Source organism: Micropterus dolomieu, linkage group LG19 (assembly GCF_021292245.1).
Source record: "Micropterus dolomieu isolate WLL.071019.BEF.003 ecotype Adirondacks linkage group LG19, ASM2129224v1, whole genome shotgun sequence".
Lineage (NCBI taxonomy): Eukaryota > Metazoa > Chordata > Actinopteri > Centrarchiformes > Centrarchidae > Micropterus > Micropterus dolomieu.
This window is the reverse complement of record NC_060168.1, coordinates 22,328,226-22,348,806: the sequence shown is the minus strand read 5'-3', so window position 1 is coordinate 22,348,806 and position 20,581 is coordinate 22,328,226. Positions and strand designations below refer to the sequence as shown.

The 20,581-nt window shown below is 41.0% G+C and overlaps 1 protein-coding gene across 7 annotated transcripts; it reads right to left on the bottom strand.

Annotated features, from left to right (window-relative positions):
• Window positions 1-6,986: 6,986 nt before the first annotated feature.
• On the bottom strand, window positions 6,987-20,565 carry LOC123957574 (low density lipoprotein receptor adapter protein 1-B-like). 7 transcript variants are annotated; one of them, XM_046030471.1, is made up of 10 exons: window positions 20,372-20,562; window positions 13,801-13,943; window positions 13,126-13,238; window positions 12,847-12,961; window positions 12,118-12,190; window positions 11,866-11,961; window positions 10,685-10,815; window positions 10,277-10,311; window positions 9,386-9,417; window positions 6,987-7,902 (listed from the first exon to the last, which is right to left on the bottom strand). In XM_046030471.1, the coding sequence occupies exons 1-10, from the start codon at window positions 20,454-20,456 to the stop codon at window positions 7,856-7,858; spliced, it is 870 nt and encodes a 289-aa protein (XP_045886427.1). In that variant the 5' UTR covers window positions 20,457-20,562; the 3' UTR covers window positions 6,987-7,855. The 7 variants fall into 7 exon arrangements, with proteins under 7 accessions (XP_045886427.1, XP_045886426.1, XP_045886425.1 ...); XM_046030470.1 differs by lacking the exon at window positions 9,386-9,417 and having other exon boundaries at window positions 10,685-10,812; window positions 20,372-20,561; XM_046030469.1 differs by lacking the exon at window positions 9,386-9,417 and having other exon boundaries at window positions 20,372-20,560.
• Window positions 20,566-20,581: the final 16 nt, after the last annotated feature.

Below are 20,581 nucleotides of genomic sequence, written 5' to 3'. Positions count from 1 at the left end.
TCTTTCTTCCAAGTCAGACACCGTATCCTTCGGGAAGCGAAGAAGAGAAGAGTATTTTGGTGTTCATACTGCACATGTTTCTTACATTATTTACAGCAGAGTCACCCACAATCACAGTTTGAGGCCCAGTCGTTAGCTTTCCCTGCAGCCTTTTACTTTCTGATTTACTCTCAGTCCTTACCCTTCTGTGTGAGGATGGGAGGTTATCCAGGTCATCAGACGGAGATCCAGGGTCCTGCAATAGTGGTGAAAATCTGTTCTGCTGTTGCACACGCGGTTGTTGGGGAGGTTTGTTGCTAACTCTCCCTTTCGCAGCTGTCCACAGCTGTGTCCTACCAAGAACAGGGATTGAAGAGGCGCTCTGCCTGGATGATAATGCAGGCCAGCCAGTCGCATCACAAATCTCAGGGTGCTGGGTTCTGCCTGTTACTCGTCCTCCCATTTCCCCAGGAAATGATTTACTCTTAGGCTTTGCACCAAGAGCGTTCCAGGGAGGACTCGCACTTTCAGATTTATTACCCAGTACACAGGCCTCCTGCTTCTTGGTAGTCTTGTTGTTGCTAATTAGCCGTGTGTTAGCATGCTCTTGTCCACTGTTTTGAGTCCACGGTAAGGTGATGTCTTTCCCACATTGTCCATTCACTTCCACATTCACTTCCAACCTGTGGATCTTGGTTTCCAGCACTGCAATTTTCTGTAGAAGTTTGTAGAAGTCGTCCGTGGAGAAGGGGGGCATCTTGTTGCTAATTAGCATAAGCTATAACTTCAGTCACTGCAGTACAGGCTAGTGCTATTGATAGGCCACACTCGCATAGCACTAAGATCATAAAAGTTTTTAAAGTATGGTAAGAGCTGACTTTATCTGACAGTCCCAATGATTTAAAAGTATCCAAGAGCTGCTAATTTCTAGCAGAAAAAAAGAGAGTTTAAGCAAAAGAATGCAATCAGAGGCAAGAGCAAGCAGCAAAGCGTCTGCACTTTAAGAAAGCAGGACACAATTTGTGTAACTACAAACACACAGCTACATCACCACATTTGTAAAAGAGTAACATACAGTCAAACAACGCTTGCAGGCACAAGATAATCACACAAACAGATTAGATACAAGGTAAATATAGGTGTAAACATAGTATAATGATAAAAGCCTGATTACTTGTCCAGCAGAAATAAAGCCACCACGGTGTTACTTTTCAGCCCCTTCGTGTTCCTAAGTTGTCAGTCACTATCGTTGAAAAGCCATGCAGATATCACCCACCGGTCTGACCGCTTTGCTTGTCGGGTCCGGGTCTAAGAGAGCTGACCGGGTGCGCGCATGGGGGCAGCGACGGAGAGTGACAGTCAGCCAGCCAATCATTGCATTCGGTCCGAATGGAACGATTGTCTGTGTATACGGCAGTTCTGTATTGACAAGCAATAGATATTTAGGATTCTGTATCTGTATTGTATTTTGGAAGCAAAATTGGATCAGTGATTTATCAATGAAGCTGTCAACAAAATAGCGATCTGCTCTCAGCTGGTTGAAATGGTCCATCCAAAAATGGGTGCATTCTGTCCTCAAGGTGCACCACCAACGTTCAATCCTTTGATTGCAAGTACTTGGACCTAAAGTGACACACTGTGTACCATTCTCATCCTCACTTTTTGTGGACATCCATTGTTTTTGGTCACAGCATCTATAAAATAACCTGCAATAATACAAGGGGTCATTGTTGGTTTTGTATGCTTCTAGCCATATCATTTTCCTTGACAAGTCATCTATGCAACCACTGATACATATACCATAAGGCTTTAATTTGTCATACCCATCTACATGTCATACATAGTTTGGCCCACGACTGACATACATATGCCGTCTCAAACAGTTGCGAGCACGCAGATCTACCCCATTCTTGTCCATCAGTCGCATCGGTTGACGCAGTTTCTCTGTCGGTAATTATCCCGGCCATCCAACATTTCTGGTGCATCCATCTGTAGCCGTGCTGTTTGCCAGACATTTGTAGTTGTTGGTCAATAAAGAATGCCACTTCAACTTCATCTGTCTTATTTTTTCTCTGCCAAAGCTGGTTCTTTTGCAGCTTTCTCTCTAGGGTCCGGAGGCTTAGTTTGATATCATGGAATTCCTCCAAAACCACTAAAATTTCACGATTTGTACATCTACGTCTAAAGTACTTTTCAATTATGGTATCCATTTGTGTCTACTAAGCTTTGTCTCACCCACTTGCTTCTGTTGCTTTGGCACATGTGAGGAAGCAGCATGTGCCCTAGGCAAATTCTGAGTTTTCTCAATATTTTGAGATACTAACTGATTAGATTGAGATACTACCTCATTATTTTGAGATACTAAGTCAATATTTTGAGATATTAAGTCAAAGTCGAGTCTCATTATAATGACTTATAAGCAACTTTTTTTACATGAAGTGGCGGAAATGGGCTTCCATAGGGAAGAGGGACTATCCTTCTAGGCACGAGGAGAGAAAAACTCGGGAGAAAAGTTCGGGAACAGCAGTCAGGTAAACTTTGATGTAAAAGTCTGATGTAAGCAGATAGCTTAACAATAACATTAATGTACAGCTGCAGTGAATCTCTCTGTCTGTCTTTCCTGCTAACCAGCTGAACAGGGCAGCTCTTGTCTGTCTGTGTCTTGGTTGCTTGCCAGACTGTGACTGAACAATGTTAGAGTGAAATACAACTATTTATTACGTTTGATAAACGCCGACGGGCCACGGTGTTTATAAACTGTGCTCGGAAAGATGACCACGTTGTGCGTGTGTTCATAAATGCATGTGCACGACATTAAACTCATCCAGTCATCCAGACTCATCAAACATCCAGACAGGATGTGAAGGCACTCCTCATACATCATTTTAAAACAAGACTGTAAAGTTTAGTTACAACTCTGCACTAATGCACGATGGGAAGCAGTGGATTCATATCTTAACATGCAGACTAGCTGGATAGACTGGGCAATATGGGTGCACATCTCAGTAAATAATGAGCATCAAATATCCAGCCCAGTCATTTTATAAATGGTATTTTATATTCGAAATTGTATTGAAGGAAACCTGGAGGAGCCTGATGGAGCTGATAACATTAATATATAGAACATTTCTATAATTACAGGGGCTATGCTTAAGTTTGTCAGTTTGTGGGATTATAAGCCAGTACAAGCACAGCTGATCCACATCCAGCCTCAGCCGGTACCAGCACAGGACCCAGTCCAAACCTCTTTAGCAGGTCACACAGACCCAGGTCAAACACAGACAGCCTCAGCCAATACGAGCACAGCCAAACAGCAGGGTGTCCAATACCAGCGCTTTCAGAAAAAGTGACTAAACGTAGTTATTTGAGCGTTGTGTGAAAAACGTCTGTGTGTAACCCTACAGGTGCCTCATGGCCGATGTGCTAACAGGTAGGGTTAGCTTCCCTTGTGTTGCTGCAACGTAGCAAGGCGTTTCATATAGACGTTGAAGGTGTGACGGCTCTGTTTTTGCACTGTGAGTCCCAGCCAGTTTGTGACCGAGTGGTAACGTAGCTGGTAGAGTTTTGGAATATAAACATCTAAAAACTGAAGCCAACCTTGCTCTGTTTGGGACTGTGAGCTGCACTTTATGAGAGTTGCTGAAGTTAACATGTGTGGATTTTTGGTGAGATTGTGAATTGAAAAGTGTTTCAGTTAGTTTTGGTTTCTGCCTCCTTGTCTCATCTTAACATACCTAAAGTCCCAAATGGGGTTCTGTGTCTGTCAGATGGTCCGAAAGGGATACTGCCACAACAGAAGAGCAATAACGCAGACTTATCCCCCCACAGTATAGGAACTTATACACTTGTCCTCTTGCAACTCAGTTTTCCTTATTGTGATTCACTATAACTTATAATGCTGTATTCAAAGCTGTCTCAAGTGAATTTAAAAAGATCGATTGTGTTTTGTAAGATCAATAGATTTTGATGTGTAGTACTTTTACTTTTGATTACTTAAGTATTTTTAAAAGCCTACCTAAGTATGAAAATTGAGTACTTCTTCTGCCCTGAAAGGTGTTGATTTCAATAATGGGAGTTAAAATTACACATATATAACTCATCTAGTACTTTTACCTCTTAAAAATACCTTTAAGTGGCCAATACAACCCATAAAATGCAGAATTCCACTTGCCAGAAAGTGACTGAGGCCTCTACTCTGACTGAAAGGTTATTTATGCCTGGTTGAGTTATAATCCTCATGGATGAAATCAAGTCATTTCAGGGCAGAAACTACATTTCCTTTAAAGCACTCTGGCAGTAGAAGTCTGATGGCCGTCCTCGGGTCACTGGTATTTGTATGGATGGATCTTCACACCTTTACTGACACTGAGGTGCCGCATGGACATTTAAAGTCATTGCTTAATTCAGTCATGCTTATCTGTGTGTTGACTCAGCAGGGATGATATTAAGTGAGAACAAATGAAAATGATTTTTGGGCTGGGCTAAGCCCCTAATGTTTCAGGAGCCTAACAACACCCCTGGTTAACATAACTATAACACATTGTTTGTGGCAAATATATAGCCTACAATCCAGTGGTCAAATGTAGGCATATAATGTTGTTGTTGTTTTGGCTGTTTGGCTGATGTTTTTCAGAGCCAGACCCTAATTCCAGTCTTCAGTGCAAAGCTAAGCTTATGTTCTCCTGGCCCAAGCTTCAAATTTATAGAACAGATATGAATGTAGTCCAAATATTCTCATCTAAGTCTTTGCCTTTTTCCCAAATTGTCAGACTTCTCCATTTTAGCCACAGGCTACAGAGATTTCATATTCACATTTTACTTTTTCTTCCCTCAGACAAGATGAGAAACAATCCTGCTGGGATGTTTTTTTGGGAGGTTATTTGTTTTCTGGTTTATATTCAAAGACAGTTTTTATTCACAAGCTTCACAAAAATGTTCAGGAAAAGTAGGGGAAAGAAAAGTAATACCCTTTTTTCAACAGAAATATACCAACAAGACGACGAAACCCGGCTCGTTTAAAATGGGACTTGGACCACTGTTTGCTGCTTTTATCCATCTTGCATCACTTGACCTTGATGCACCACACACTTTGAATCTTTAGCCCTTCGTGCCATTTAAATGTAGACGTGCCTTCACTATCTGACTGAGAGGAGACATTTGCCTGGCTGTATCTCACTGTTCACGCTTTCATCAAACGCATATAGAGTGAGAGCTGGAGCTCCCTTTGAGGAAACACTGTTAAATAATGCAGGTGGTTAAGTAAGCTTGTCGGGACGAATTGTAAAAAAGCTCCTGCTTCACTGAGCCAGAGCCTGTTAGAGAGAGGATGGAGGGGGGAGGGGACTGCGTGACTTTCAGCCCTCCAGAGGGTCGAATACAGAACATGGTAAGGAACGTGTGTGTGTTGGGCAGCTATGATGAAAAAGCCAAACAGGCTGAAGTCCCTGTGTGCTCTTCCTCTACAATCATGTCCTCTCGCTGGTGGTTTAGTGATTTGGTTTCTCCTCCTTATTACAACCTCTCTCAGAGCTAATAAAGTTGAATTTATTGACCTACACAGTCACTTAGAATTTAGGACAACGGAGCAGGAAGAGGATAGGCTTATGTTATAACGTCATCGTCTGGCATTAGAGAGTACAAATGACGGTCTTGGTCCAGAGCTTAAGATGTGACCAGCATCAAATACTACTACTGACTCAATTAGCAGTCATCTCCACTTGATCAGATAGTACAGGGCTGCCCCCTGCTGCTGGTAATAACGAACTGCACCTTTGGTTCCTTGGGACTACACTGTCAGTTGTCAGGATGTCATTCATGCCTAGGGAGGCCCAAAGGTGAGTAATCACACAGAAAGGACCAAATATACAAATATGTACATTTGTTAGAAGTTGGCCCATTCAGACACTGGAGACTCCGAAAACAAGAGCAAACTGAGACTATACACAGTAACCTTATACCTGTGACCACAGGGTGGAGACAAGGGAGGGACTTGCACAGGGAAAATGACACGGACCATAACACCATCAAACTGCAGGTGGTCTGTCTTCATGAAACATTTGGGGAAATCTTTACAGTAAAGAACAAAGAAAAACGACAAAGGCTCGCTCTATTTCAGTTTCATGCATTGATTCACTTTAACCTGAATTCTCTCGCAAACTCGCACCACACGCATTAGCTTCCTCCCTTTTAGACTGCATTTTTTATTTTCATGCCTCTGCGCTGGAGATGTTTTCAGGGTGTCCTTCCGACTGTCTCGTTAACACTATATCAAAGGAACGCCTGGAAGGAATTCCTTCAAATTTGGCACAAGTTTCCATTTGGACACAAGGACGAACTGATTAGAATTTGGTTGTCAAAGGTCACTGTGACCTCACAAAACATGTTTTTGGCCATAACTCAAGAGCTGATGATGACCATATTTCACAGTTGGTCAGACACTGAATAGTTTACAATTTCGACTCAAAGGTCACCGTGACTTCAAAATAGGTTATTAGGGTTAGGTAATTCTGGTTACTACTAGTTTACAATGCTTTGAACGGTCTTCCATGCTTGCTTCCTCTTTACTGCCTTAGTTCATCTAAACATATGGACCACTGGAATAGCCTGCCCATAAAGATTCAATATGCAACTTATGTAAATCCCTATTCTAATTTCCACTATGTTTTATTTAAATTTTGCTGGAGACCTTTCTTATGTAAAGCACTTTCAGGAGCAGTCTACAGTTTCAAACGTGTTGTACAAATAGTTTGTTATCTTCATTTGCAGTTAGAGTTTGCCAGTTGTTGTGGAATTGTAGATGATCAAATACTTCTCTTCCATGTTGGCTTAAAAGCTGAGATTCAAAATTCATTCTCAACTTTGGAGATGACAAAGCTCCAGAATAGCTACTAAATTGACCTTGTGGTAAAACTGTCAAGATACATTCCTTATTCCTTCTGTACATAAAGCCGGTATGTAAATGTAGTCACTGTATTGTTAATAAATTACATTCATATACCAGAAAGAGATGATTTCTTATTCGTGAATATATTTTAATTCTGTATAATGCTGGTAGGTTACAGTGTACATGAAATGGCCATAATGGAATCTGAACCTTGAAAACACCTGGGCTTCCGTCAAGAAAGTAGTTACACTGCAAGTACTGCCTATAATGTCATGTCTTGAATGAGCCACTGCTACAAAGAGTTCATATAAATACAAAAACTAGATTGATTTCACACATAAAACGATCTGCTGTTTACCCCCCCAGATGGTGAAAGGCCAAATCCTCACATTAACTAAATCCACTGAAACTTGAGCAGACATTCATGGTGTTAACCTTAAAGACACAGTGTGGCTGATTGTCCTGCTGTTAATAAGGCCTGTTGAAACAGTCTTAACACCGGTCTGAATTAAATACTATTAAATCCTAATCTTCATCCATAAAAAAAATAATTATACAACTATAAATTATAACTAAACACATATACATAACACTGATTATGGATGACTTGTAAGGATGTTTGCAGTGAAGAGGACACATGTAGTAACCATAATGTGATATTATTGCTTTGGTGTGTTTCCACAGAGAAGGGAAGAATTGTCCATGTGAAGAGTGCAACAACAAGGTGAAGAGGCCAAACATTATCTCACAGTTCTACACTTATTCCCTTATGGACTTACTGTAGCCTCATCTTAAATACACAGTGATGCCCTGTTCATTCATAGCCAGACATGAAGACACCCCCCTCCTCCCCTCAGCTGTTGTCTCTCTCTCCCTCTCTGCTGTGTTGTGGTGGTCAGAAGCCAAAGAAATTATCCCCAAACGGGCTGAGACCGTTGGGAGTGTTTCCATTGGCACTATCCCAGTCGGGTTCAGTAAGCCAGTCTTGGGGCGTCACCCCAATGTCCAGGACCTGGGGGTTAGTACGTGACACTGCCAGGCTGAGGAGACAGAGGAGAAAAGATGAATGGATGAATAGAAAAACTATTCAAAAAAATAATATAAAAAAATAAATAAAAGAACAAAACTCAAAAAGCTCTGCTCCAGTCTAAACAACCTTTAAAAAAAAAAAATAAAAGGATATAGCTGGTGTTATTCATCCATCTCTCAGTAGCTAACCACTTTGAAAGCCCATCTGTGGCACCCTCCCACAAAGTCCATTGGCTCCTGCTAAAGATGCCAATCTTTAAAATCAGCTCATATATACACTGCCTTGTAGTTTGAGAAAAATGTTACTAAACAAGAGTGAATAGTGCATTTTAGCTACACTTTTGGTGCACTAGTGACGATTTAGGATTCAAAAGGTTTATATGTCGCATACACATACTGTATGAAATGCAATGTGATGTGCTTCTGAGTTAGTGCTAAAAGAAAACTTTTTTTTTTAAAAAGTCCAATGTGTAGGGCAGTGCAAAGGATTCGCTGAACACAAAGTTTCTAGACAGGAATACACATTCAGTAAGAGGTCTGAACCAGTGACTGTAAGGTAGGCTACCTTTACAGCACCATGATGATGTGCGTGGGACTAACTCAAAATGAACTACTAGCTGTTCGTAGTAATGAAGGAAGATATCAGTGCAACTAAATGACGTTTTTGGACAACAATGGAGCTCGATGGCACAGAGGAATAAAACCAAACTTTAGATACAGACGATGTATCTAAATAGGATACAGTCATTGAAGGTTTTAATCTTTTTGCGGAAGTTGAAAATAAAAATATAGACCATCACCAGCTTTATCCTTTAAGACAGCAGAATGAATAGAGTTATTACATAAGACTTAACACTAGCCTAAATGGTGCAAGATGAAATTGTAATAGCAAGAGCTAAATCTTTCCTCTCTTCTTTTTCACTGGACTTCAGGCCTAATATCGCTTAGCCAGTATAGCTGATGATACGTAGCTCCTCCCTTTAAAGTTTGGGTCAAACAGCTCAGCCTCCCAGACCCCATTTCTATAACTGAAGGCTAAACGTCTTCTAATTAAGATCCCTCATTTTGGCTACAAACTGCCTTTTATTCCTGGGATACTATAATATACAAAGTCTGGGTGGAGGTGAACAGGATTACTTCAAGATATTCAGTTCACTAGAGCCATGGAATAAACGGTTTGATCTGTCGCTATGTCAAGTGACCCACAGCTCCCCTTTTACAGCAGAGGCCACAAAGAGAATAACTGCACAGTAAAGCCCTCGGTGTGTAGAGAAGGCACAATATTTCCATAGTCAACAAATATTCCATCTGGAAGGAAATTAAAAACAGACACAGGAAGCCATTTCACATTTCTACTGACTAACAGTACTGACCAGTGAACAGTGGTATTGGGTTTGGCGGCGATTTAATGGAATGGATTAGGGTTTGGTTAGTAATTAGGACTAATACACTAAAGTAAGGCTTGTAACAGCTGACAGTGGTGCTCAACTTTACCTGGAAATGAACCATAGCTATCCAGAGCACCGCTGAAGACACAAAACACACAATAGATTGAGGACAGTTTAGTTTCTTCTCATTGATTGTATAGTTTCTCTAGAGATTTCCTCACTTTCTATATAATCATAGACTGAAGGATTTGTATTCTGCAGTACACGGAAATCATCAGTAAGAGGCGCTGTGAAGTCGAGCAGTGTGAGAATGAACTACAGTATACTGAAAGACATGACAAGGCAGAGTTTGGTTAGGGGGCAATTTATTTCAACAAGCAGCAGAGAGAAGCAACTAGGATTGATTGATGTATTCCTATGGCAACTGGCAGCGCATGTAGATGCATTAGCCAGTAGATCTTTCAAACTTTAATACACTCAGCTTTTTTGCTGAAATACGCGTTACCTATGACAGAAATACAGTCACTGGAAAAGGAAGAGGGGGGTTTTGGATTAAAGAGCAGCGGGCCTTAGAACCTGGACCAGGCACCACGGCGGGTGCGGTGATCGCTCAGAGGACAGGAAAGAGAGCTGGGATAGTAGCCATGTTGGCCCAGCTTTGACTTAAAGCTGCTCCTAAAAAGGTCCAGTCTGAACAAAACGAGAACCATGTTGGCCAAGTAACAGAAATCAGAGACTGTTGTGCCCACATCTTGAGCCGTCAGTGCTAGACTCCTGCAAGATGAGAGGAGGTGAACTCTGTTTTACATAGACGATGCTTGGTGCTCAACAGCAGTCAAGATGGCCACAATTTCCTAGATGTCAGACTTTTTAACGTGAAGATGAAAACATATTATCTTGTTGTTGGCGTTTACATTCTCCCCAGATGCAAAAATAAATAAATGCACTGCAAAATGTTCTGGGTGTATACGTACGTAAACTAAGACAAATCTCTCACCTGGAGAAGGCTTCATCCAAACCATCTTCTAGTTCCTGGAGGAGAAGAGACAGAAGAAGAAAGAAGGAAGAATCTCGGTTTAATATTCACCCTGTGAATATTACACACTCACACACACACAGTGATGGTGTCTGTATTTAACTAACTACATGTACGACTTCATGTAAGACCTTTTTTAAAGACTCCATCTAACCCCTTTTAACTGTATTTTAAAAGTTTTGAAGCTTTATAATTTGAGATATTCTTAAGATATTTCCAGGATCTGCAGACATAAATCAATTATAAAACACGGAGAACTTGAGTCACATGAGATCCAAATTTAAAATCAATGATAAAGTTTAAAATTTAGGTGAGTTGCAACTGCCTGGCTTTCCATAGGTGCAACATAGAGCCAGAGGAGGATCTTACCCAGGCAGGGTTGTTATTGGTCTCAGAGGGCCTGTGGTCAACCAGATGATCGTCCGCTACATTCCCGTTGGTCTCCACCACCTTGTTCACATTGTCCTCAAAGTCCAATAGGTTGTCTGTGGCGACATCTGCTAAAGAGGAGAAGGAAGGACAAGTCATTAATGTTGAAGTATACACAGGAAATCTGTGTTTAATGAATTTCAGTGATTTACGGGCATTCGGTTTTCTTTTAATTGTCTCCTTGTGTCCCCACCAAAGTAGCGCAGACAAACAACAACTGACAATTCTATCTACAGTGTCGAATTCAGGACATTTCAGACTCAACTTGTCAGGCTCACTTTCTAATTCTAAGAGCTCTACTTTTATCACTCAGCTGCACTTTGATTCAGCTTTCCGTGAATGCTAACATTTAGGGCTGCAGCTAACAATGATTTTAGCGCTTGAAGCTTCTACAGATTATTTCATCGATTCATCGTTTAAGAAGTACTTTTGCATGGCGGCGGCGCCACCCGGTAATGGGATTCGCTGTGTAAGTTAACTCATTACTGACGTTACAACCCAAACTCACGGCCCAACCAGGCGGAGAACAAAAAATGCACGCGTGTACATTTTTAGCTCAGGATTGCGGCTTACTTTTCATTGCCGTCAACTCAACAATCAATCATGATTTCAGTTAAATGCTAAAGTTGCTGTTACTGTTACCTTGTCTGCTCCATGGACTTTGATAGACCCGGTGCTTTCTTATCAGATGCCGTTGTGGCGGTAGGCGACATAAGTTTCGTTTTACAGTGGACAGACTGAAACATTAGAGTTGTTTTCTTTTAGCTTGAAATAATCCCATACTTTGGAAACTTTCTTTTTCATCCCTCACTATTTTCTCTCTTCCTCCACTTTGCAAACAGCGGCATCATAAACACGTTGTGTTCACAGCGTAAGCGAGACAGTAATAAATGTCTGTACGAAACAGTGTGCTATATAGTTATATGGATTGCATCAATGCTTTTTAGTAATCAAATTAATCGATCAATGAATCGTTTCAGCCCTACTAACAATGGTATGGTACTGTAGCGTAAAAAAAAAAAATAAATAAATTTAAAAAACAAAATAAACCCAAACACCACACTTTTGAGATGGCTCCATGTTGTGTGTGTGTGTGTGTGTGTGTGTGATTTTTTTTAAACCTGTCCCTTTCAGGCTCCCCAAGCTGTTAGATCTCTCTGAATGGGAACTACTGCTGGCCTCTCCAGCTGAACCCGACTTCGCTCTTTTCCCTTTTTCTAGAACAGAAAGCGACATAAAACAAAGGCAGGTCAAAACTTGTTTACTACAACCTTACAGCAGAAAACATCTTTGGAGCACCAAGGCTGATTCAGTGCAATTGTCATCGTGTGTGTCATTTCAAGAACTTCAAGGGTAAGGAGCGTGGTGCCTACCTTCTTTGGCCACTTGCCAGAGTTCAAAAGCTACTGTGAAGGCCTGGGCTACTGTCAAAGCCACTGCCTGAGCCTGGAGAACAGGAGAAACATACACTTTGTTACAGACCACAGCTGAAAAAGATGAGTTGAGATAAAGCTTTTCTTTCATTGAGACAGATGGAGAAACCACTTTACATCAGAAAGCAAATATACATAACATACGCGGAGGGCATACAGAGGTCATCACCACTATCCCCATAACCACGATAAGGGAGGAGTAAATATTTAGGAAGTAGGGTATTATCATGTTATCCTGGGAGAGAGGGGGATGAGTGTAGAAGCAGGTAAGATGAGAGAAAAAGTGCCCTTCTGTTTTTCAACACAGGGAGATTACAGGCAGCTCGAGGGACCGAGACTTCTACAGTTTCCTCGTAAGAATGGAGGATGAGTTGAAAGAAGAGCTACGGTGTCAGAAAGGCATTGAGGAAGAGCAGGATAAATTGTGTCTATTCCAAAAAAATGCTTCAAGTCACTCAACTTTGATCAAAAAAAAAAACAAAAAAAAAAAGAATTGGATGCATTTAACACACACACACACACACACACACACACCATATCATTGCTTTTAAAATGAAAGAAAAGGAGGTACACTTAACTCTTGGTGGTTGTAATTTATAACAAGATGATGCAGACCTTCATCTTAAAATTTAACATAAAACACATACTGTAGTCAAACAAACAACTCACCACTTTCCTCTTGGAGCAGAGATAGGCATGGCACTCCAGGGTGCCATTGAGGGTGTTCTGAGCGATATAAGCAAACACTTTTTCATGCAGTTTGTCCACTGTGCAGTAGGATATTCTGCAGGCCAGAAGGGACAGGTTAGAGAAAACAGTCAAGGAGAGTTCACAGGGTTAGCCATGTGCCAGATCAACTACATGGCAGCTGCATTTAGCAGCTCCAGAACCGTAACAACGCCGTTAATTGGACATTTGTCTGTAAAACCTATGCTGCTCTGCACATACCTGTATATGGAGACATTTTCCAGGAGTTTATTGGTCAAGCTGTCATGTAGGACGATTCCCTGAGGGGAAACCTTGAGAGCAACCTTCTGAGGCTTCTTCCCACTGGCTTTAGCCTATTACAGAAACAATCATCAAGAGGGTAGTTTGTTTAAGGGTGTGAGTGTGTTGGACTATGGATCGGGTACAGTACACACAGTGGCTTTAAAACCATTTTGATTCATAAAGTTCTCCAAGTGAAATTTAAGAAATGTATCTGAAATGAAAATTCTTTTTTAATAATCAACTTCATTAACTGTTTCACTTGCCAAAACATACCATACCTTAGTGATGTGAGATGTTTAGTGTGTTTCCATACATATTTTCAATTTACACATACATTTTGTTTTTAACAAAAAGAAACAACAACAACAACAAAAAAAAAAAAAAAAAAAAAAAAAAAAAAAAAAAAAAAAAAAAAAAAAAAAAGGGGACACATTTGGGAATTCCTCCAAGCAGTCAGTCTTAACGTCTGAAAACATAACGGACGAGCTTTCAGATGTGACTGACAAGGTTAATACAAGCTGATCCAGATAAGTACAGATTTTGTAGAGACACAATGTTCCAACAACAGTAATGCTGTTGACTGTATGATACAGACATCCTGAATGAGATTGTCAGAGTTACTGCAGCTCTCACCGTGGCAACGATCCTCTTTACTGCGGCGGCTGACAAGTCCTCTCCTTTGGGCTGGTCCACTAGTGTCATGCCGAGGTGACGGAGGTTAAAGGTCATGCCCTCTAAGATGGTCTCCCGTGTGTCAGTCCAGTTCTCCGGAAGCTCTACAGAGGAAAAAACACATCATCAGGGAATAAGTGGGTCAGTAAATGCATCAACAGGAAACTGTGTCATAATCGTTATCTTGTTGTACCCATTCATAAAGTTTAAAAACATTAAATTTTTTACCGGTTGCAGCATCACAGACGCTATGACTCGCCTGCTTTCCCCCTCCATTTCATGTTCCAAAATAAATAACATTAGTCGTGAGAACGTTCAAAGAACTTGAGGAAAACACAAATTAGACGAAATGTAAACAGCCCGTGTTCAACTTCAAGTCGTTGAATCGTTTCATCTACTCTCTCCCTCAAGTGGAAAGGCAAAACAGGGTATCTAGGTCAGAGGTACCGTCAATGTAAAGTAAATATTTTAACTCTAAACAACTTATTGGGCCCGACAATAAAAAGAGTTGGGAGCAAGTATACATGGACTCTGACATACTGTGATAAGAGGAGTGGTTTATCTTTCTGCAAGTAACATAACAGATCTCTCCCAAACTAGGCCATAGATGTCTCTCTAAAAAGTGCACTACTGTCTAGAACTTTGTGTTAACTTTCAGATCATTAAAACAAAAACAGAAAAAAAATATATAAAATAAAGAGCACAATGATCTGCTGATTAAAGGAAGAACAAGGAGGACTGTAAAAATTGTAACTGCTGAAGGAACAGCTGTGATCTCCATGTGGTTTCTTATCAGTTTTTGCTCGGTGCCGGCTGGCCCTGAACCTCTGGCTGTGTTTACACAGATTTCCTCTGAGAAAGAGGGGAGGGGAGAGGGGTTAGTGAAGGCAAGAGCAGAAAAACATTACCATTACCTAGAAATTCATCCTCCTAGCATTTACCTCCTCGGGGATGTAGTGCATACCACACACTCATGCAGACGCATGTTCTCTCACACACACACACACACACACACACACATCTCTAAATTAAAGATTTACTGCAGCTGGGCCAGAATTTGTTATACTGAAATATGAGAATTTTCATGCCAACATCCGTCCAACAATTTCAGGATGCCACGGATTCATATTCTTCATAATGAATACATTCCAGCTTAACACACACAAGATGTCCTTCTGCGCTCTATTGTGACAGACTCGAGGAACAGGCACATGCTCACACTGACAATGCCAACTCACTGTTGTTTAGCAGGTGTTTACTTTACTTGCCATCGTAGACTAGTGTGCTAGCATGCTAACATGTGCAAATTAGTACTAAAACACAAAGTACAGTGGAGGCTGGTGGGGAAACAGACGTTTTGCAGGTATTTGCTTATAATCTTAAAACATTTCAACTGATGATCATCCCGAGGGGAACATGAATCTGTACATGTGTACCAAATCTCATGACACTCCCAACAGCTGTAACGAAATATCACTTAAAACTACAAATGTGAACCTCATGATGACGCTAGAGGAAGAGGCAGGAGATCAATAAAGCCACTGCGCTTCATCCTCTGGGGACCTTGAATGACAGTGCAACATCCTTAAAAATAGTCATTGAGCTATATTTCAGTTTGGACCAAAGTGGTGAACCAACTGATCGACCGGCATTGCAGTCTGTAGCATCACACTACTAGCATAAATAAAATAATGAAAACTGTTTTGTGAATAGGCTAATCATGACATACGTTTTAAGCTTAACACAATCATATTTTTATGCACTCTAAAGCCTTGAGGGATAGACCATGGGAGAAATTCTTTAAAAAAAAAGCTCCAGTGACAGAGGTTGCAGCTAGAATCACTGTGTCTTAGGAAAAGGTTTCCCACAAGTTAACATTCCAAACAATGCCACACTTCACACTTTGAAAGATTTAAAGTGTACAGTGATGTCTGCCTACTGGCTTTCATCATTGCTGTGGTGATTTGACAAACCACTGACTACAGTGAAATATAATTACTCGTCTTTTGACCCTAAAGCTGATGTTTTGTTTTCAGGTTGAACCATCATCCAAGTAGTTAATTACTCTGAAGCAGCACTGAACATCACAGACCAACAAAACATTCCATCTAAACCCAAAAGAACTTCATTCTTTTAGTATTTCATTGCAGGTTTTACAGACACTAAGAGTCTCTCATACTATTCTGGACTAACTGTGGTCAGGTTAAAACCATCATATTGGAAGGACAGCACTGGATGGTCAACGTCATGAAGCCAGCAACAGTTTAACAGGTACCAGGCACCAGCTCAGCCAGAGAATTTGGAGGGCTTTCTGATTCGAGGTCAGCTACAGCGACACCTGAAAGGAAACAGCTGTGTGCATGTGTGAACAGAGACCAAGTGAAACCAGCTCATGCTGCTGTAAATACCCACCAATCTCAACATCTGTTAGTTTTAGAGTTGATTTACTGGGTGTGGGGGGGAAGTGATGGCAGGGGAAGAGTGTTAGATGTCAGAGGGAGACAGTGACAGAGAGATGGGGACATTTAAAAGAAAGATAAAACAATAACCAAGTCCTCAGTTCATCAGTCATCTATCAAGTCCAACACTAATGGATGTGCATCCATTTCATGAACCAAAGTGCAAAAAAAATAAATAACAAACTTTGAGAACCATGACAACAATCGTGCTGATCCAAAACCTTACAACTGACAGGCAATTCACGTCCTGGCTGATTTGTGACTACACCAAATACTGAATCTCTGTGGAAACCACTAACTGTGGCTCTACTACTTAGGACCACTCCAGGAATCCGAGCCAAAAACTTCTGCCACCATTTAACTTTCAGCATTTCTTTCAGCTCCACTGATCTGTATCCATGCAGCCGAATCAGGTTTCAAGGAATCCAAATTTATCTGAGTTGATGTCAGGGTTTCTACTCATGCAGAACCACACACAAAAGACACAAGTGACAACGTGCTGGTTTAGTCTCTGCAGATGCAAAGTTAAACAAACATTTCTGGTGTTGGTGGGACAAACAGACAGGGTAGAAATCCAAGAAGGCTGTCTTCCATGTGTGTTATAATAAAAGGGATGCACCGAATGTTCGGCCACTGTAATTAATCAGCCGCAAATAGCAAAACAAAAAGAAGCACTTTCGGTGTTTGGCGGGCCTAATAAATCAAAAGACCGAATAAGTTTTACCAAACAATTACGTCGACATGACGGCAGTGGGGAAGCATTTTAAGGTGTCTGAGAAAGACACAAAAATTGCCATTTGCAGATACCGTTCCGCTGAACTGTCACCTAGCACATCCACTCCATCTGTGGCTGACTTCTTAGAAAAGGCAACAGTTTGACCCGCTCTGAGTGTTTCAGCTACTCGTTTGTGAGAAGGCGATTAAGCTAAGCTAACCTACATTTGGAGTGCACGCGTATTAAAGCCTTTATGGTAAAACCACTGTAACGGACCAGTGCAAGCTGACAGGCAGGTTAGCAACTTTATCCTGTCAGTTTGTCTCTTTACAAAGACAAGTGTTGCAGTGTGAGTCCGACCTGAAGAGAGGCTGTGAAGTCTTCATGTTACGCGGTACGAGAACCACATAAAACACTATTTATCAAATTGTCCATTTATAAAAAAAAAAAAATATATATAAAAAGGGACAGATGTAATTTACTTTGCCAGTCCCTCATGGGCCTCGGACCCACCCACCGTAGTCTCTCCAAATCATGTGGGGAAAGACTGAATAAAAGCACATTTTGACTATTTAATTTATGCAGTGGAAAAAAAAAGAATAAAAAAAAGGCAAAATAAATGGAAAAAATGTGAATGTACTTGTTTGGTATTTGGCAAATTTTTTCCATTATATTCGGTTTTGGCCTCGGCCAAGAATTTTCATTTCGGTGCATCCCTAGTTACAATACAGAACAAAACAGACCCATCTTACCAGGTCACATGACCTACAAGTAACCAAACAGGGGTCCTTAAACAAGGGGAAATTTGTCAATCAGGTGATTAGTTTTACTCCCCCCCCCACAGAGGTTACTTTAACTGATGCATTTTGTGTTTGTTTTTATTTTACGAAAACAACTGAAACCAAACTTCAGGACTTTCCTACGAATGGCATAGTTTGTTCAACTTTGATAAAAACAAATACCTCTCAAACATAATCTACTCTGTCACTTCTGCCAGTCAAACCTCAATAAGTTTTCAGTTTCTCTCATATTATGGCAGCAGTGTGTTCTTTCCTAATAATGTACTCACAGTGTAAGCTAACCTGGTAGTTAGCCTTGCTGTCTTTGTGTCTGATTGGTGACATTCGATCACTTCTAATAAAAAAATAAACTAAAAAACAAAAACTTGGTTTGCATCTTCTGACCTGGTGAGTTTGATTCTAGCCTATCACATCAGATACCATCTTCTGGAAACAGAAAGGGAAAAAGCCTCATCCACAAGCAGACTCCTCACTGAAGTAGAAGAGCTAACTGTAGATAATCATAAGCTTCCATTTGTGAAGGTGCCTTAAAAAAGCTCTTTCCCGCAGACATGCACCCTCTGGCTGGGCCCTGACACCAGCAGTTTGCTGGTGCGGGTCGTCCAGAGCGACCAAACCAGGGCAACAAGAGCAGAGAAGTGGATAAGGACCGGAGAGGCCATTTATAAAATGGGGATGTCTCCATGCTGTTAGGTAGGTTTCTCCTCAATGCAAACTTACTCACAGTGGGCTATATGAAAATGAGTGGCTAAATCTATAGAGACCCATTAATGGCAATATCTGTGTGAAACGCGGGTCCTCAGGTGCTGTAAACCTGCTGGTTTTCTGTCCTGTCAGTTAGCTGCATTGACATGATATCCCAAAGTTTAAATAAGCTTCTGAAAAGGTTAAAACTTATGCTGATCCTGACTTTGTCCCATAGGCCAAAGTCAGACTTGATAATCTGGCATGGGAAATATGGGTCAGCACGGGTGAGGAACATGTACCCTGCAGCCTAGAGAATACTTGGTATTCTATACTTCAATACACTACTTTTGTAACAAGTGGGTCACTTGCTCCATTCACAGGAAGCTTTTAATTCCACTAATAATCAGCCACATTACAGTAAAAGCCAAATAAACCAGTTCACTATGTAGGTAGGAATGTCATCGTGAGCTAAATACAGCTGTAGTATTTTCTGATAAGTGTTGCTTCACAATAAGAGTGACAGAACAGGTTGTGCATGTCGGAAATGTACAGTCTCATTGTTTATTGTGGGGCATTTTTAAACAGGATGCGTTACAAATCCTTATCAGTTTTATTTACGGGTCACGGACTGTGAATATTTTCCAAGAGGAACTGTCAGTTAATAGATTGACCCACACAAAAATGTGCTGGCAAGATATGTGTTTGCATGTAACCGTGTATCTCAAATTTCCAAGCCATTGCTACTACGGTTACATTTAGTAATGGGGGTTATTTATGTAATCCACCCCGTATTTTCTAAAAATCAGCTTCAGCTCAGCCGTGCACTGACTGACTTGCCGCATTCCTGGCTTGTCCTCATGGTTACAAGCAAGGGGAGCTTTCAGGCTGCCACAGTCATTCCCCAAGAACTTTACAGGCAGGATCAAGTGAGATTTAGTTTACAAAGTGGCCCTTGAGTGCTACAATGGGCACCGGAGTGCTTTAAAAGAGTTTCATGTTAATGTTGCAGTGTGGGCAAGCTCCTGACCTGCTGAAGGGCCCTTGACACAAAATCACTTTAAGTTCTAACACTGACCCTGACCTCCGCACTTCCTCTGTTAGTGTGCATGGGAAGAGTAGGGTGTCCAGAGAGGTTGGGATTATCCACAAATCCAAAAACAATGCTGTAGTAAGTAAAATAACAGTCAAATATTGTACTAGCCACACAAGGAAAACATGTTGAAAATATTGTTCTTACTGCCTTAAAATCTTTTCTTAAAACATGTGAATACAGTTTACCATTGAGTGGGAGATCATTTTGAATATGACATTTGGACTTTTCCTCCATGAAGTCATGTTCTGTGTGCTTTGGTCTATTTTCTTATGCCTAGTCTCAAAATAACATTAATTCCAGAAAACCGCTGAAACGTGATAAACCGCCTTACAAACAAACAGACTTGACTCTACCCAATGGCCATCTGTGATAAAATAGCAACCTATTTTCCCCCCCAAACCATTTACCAGAACACAATCGCTTCCTAAAGTGTCTGTCTGCACTGTAAACTCTTTGTCAAACCAAATGAGACGTGTCTTGGTAAGCTCAAAAGACGTCAAACTTCTACTTTGTAACTTTGTTGCGTCAGCACAAAACGGCAAAAATAATAGCATTTTGGCGTGTCTCGCGTCTGAAACAAACAGCTGAACTTTCATAAAGTTAGCTTACACAAGTAACGTTGACTAGGCTATCCGTCAGTGGCAATTAAGGTAAAATGGGCACAGCGGTAAGCAAAAGTCAACTTCGGCACGGTGAAACTGGGAGATGTAGCTAACAGTTAAAACCCGTATTTTGGTTTTTTTTACGTTTTACTCTAAAGCCGACAATAATTTCTTACTTTTGTGTCTGCCGGCAATCCAGGACTGTTTCGCCATACTTGGGCTCCGGATAATAGCTCTCCCGGCCGACTTGAGGGCATCCATGTCGGTGTTTTAAAATGCAGTCTGTGAAGTTTGCTGGTGAGTCTTGAGGAGAAATGTTGTTGACCAGACTGCTGATGGGGAGGATGGACTTGTGCTGCCTTCCAGTGCTGTCAGAAATCCCGCTA

Bases quoted from the DNA above. Each gene is read 5' to 3' on its own strand.
- LOC123957574 (XM_046030464.1), bottom strand. From the start codon at position 20,456: ATGGATGCCCTCAAGTCGGCCGGGAGAGCTATTATCCGGAGCCCAAGT. The intron at 12,962-13,125 runs GTATGTGCAGAG...TCTGGCCTGCAG, and splicing joins GAAAATGTCTCCATATACAG to AATATCCTACTGCACAGTGG. The intron at 11,962-12,117 runs GTAGGCACCACG...TTTCTGTTCTAG, and splicing joins CTGGCAAGTGGCCAAAGAAG to AAAAAGGGAAAAGAGCGAAG.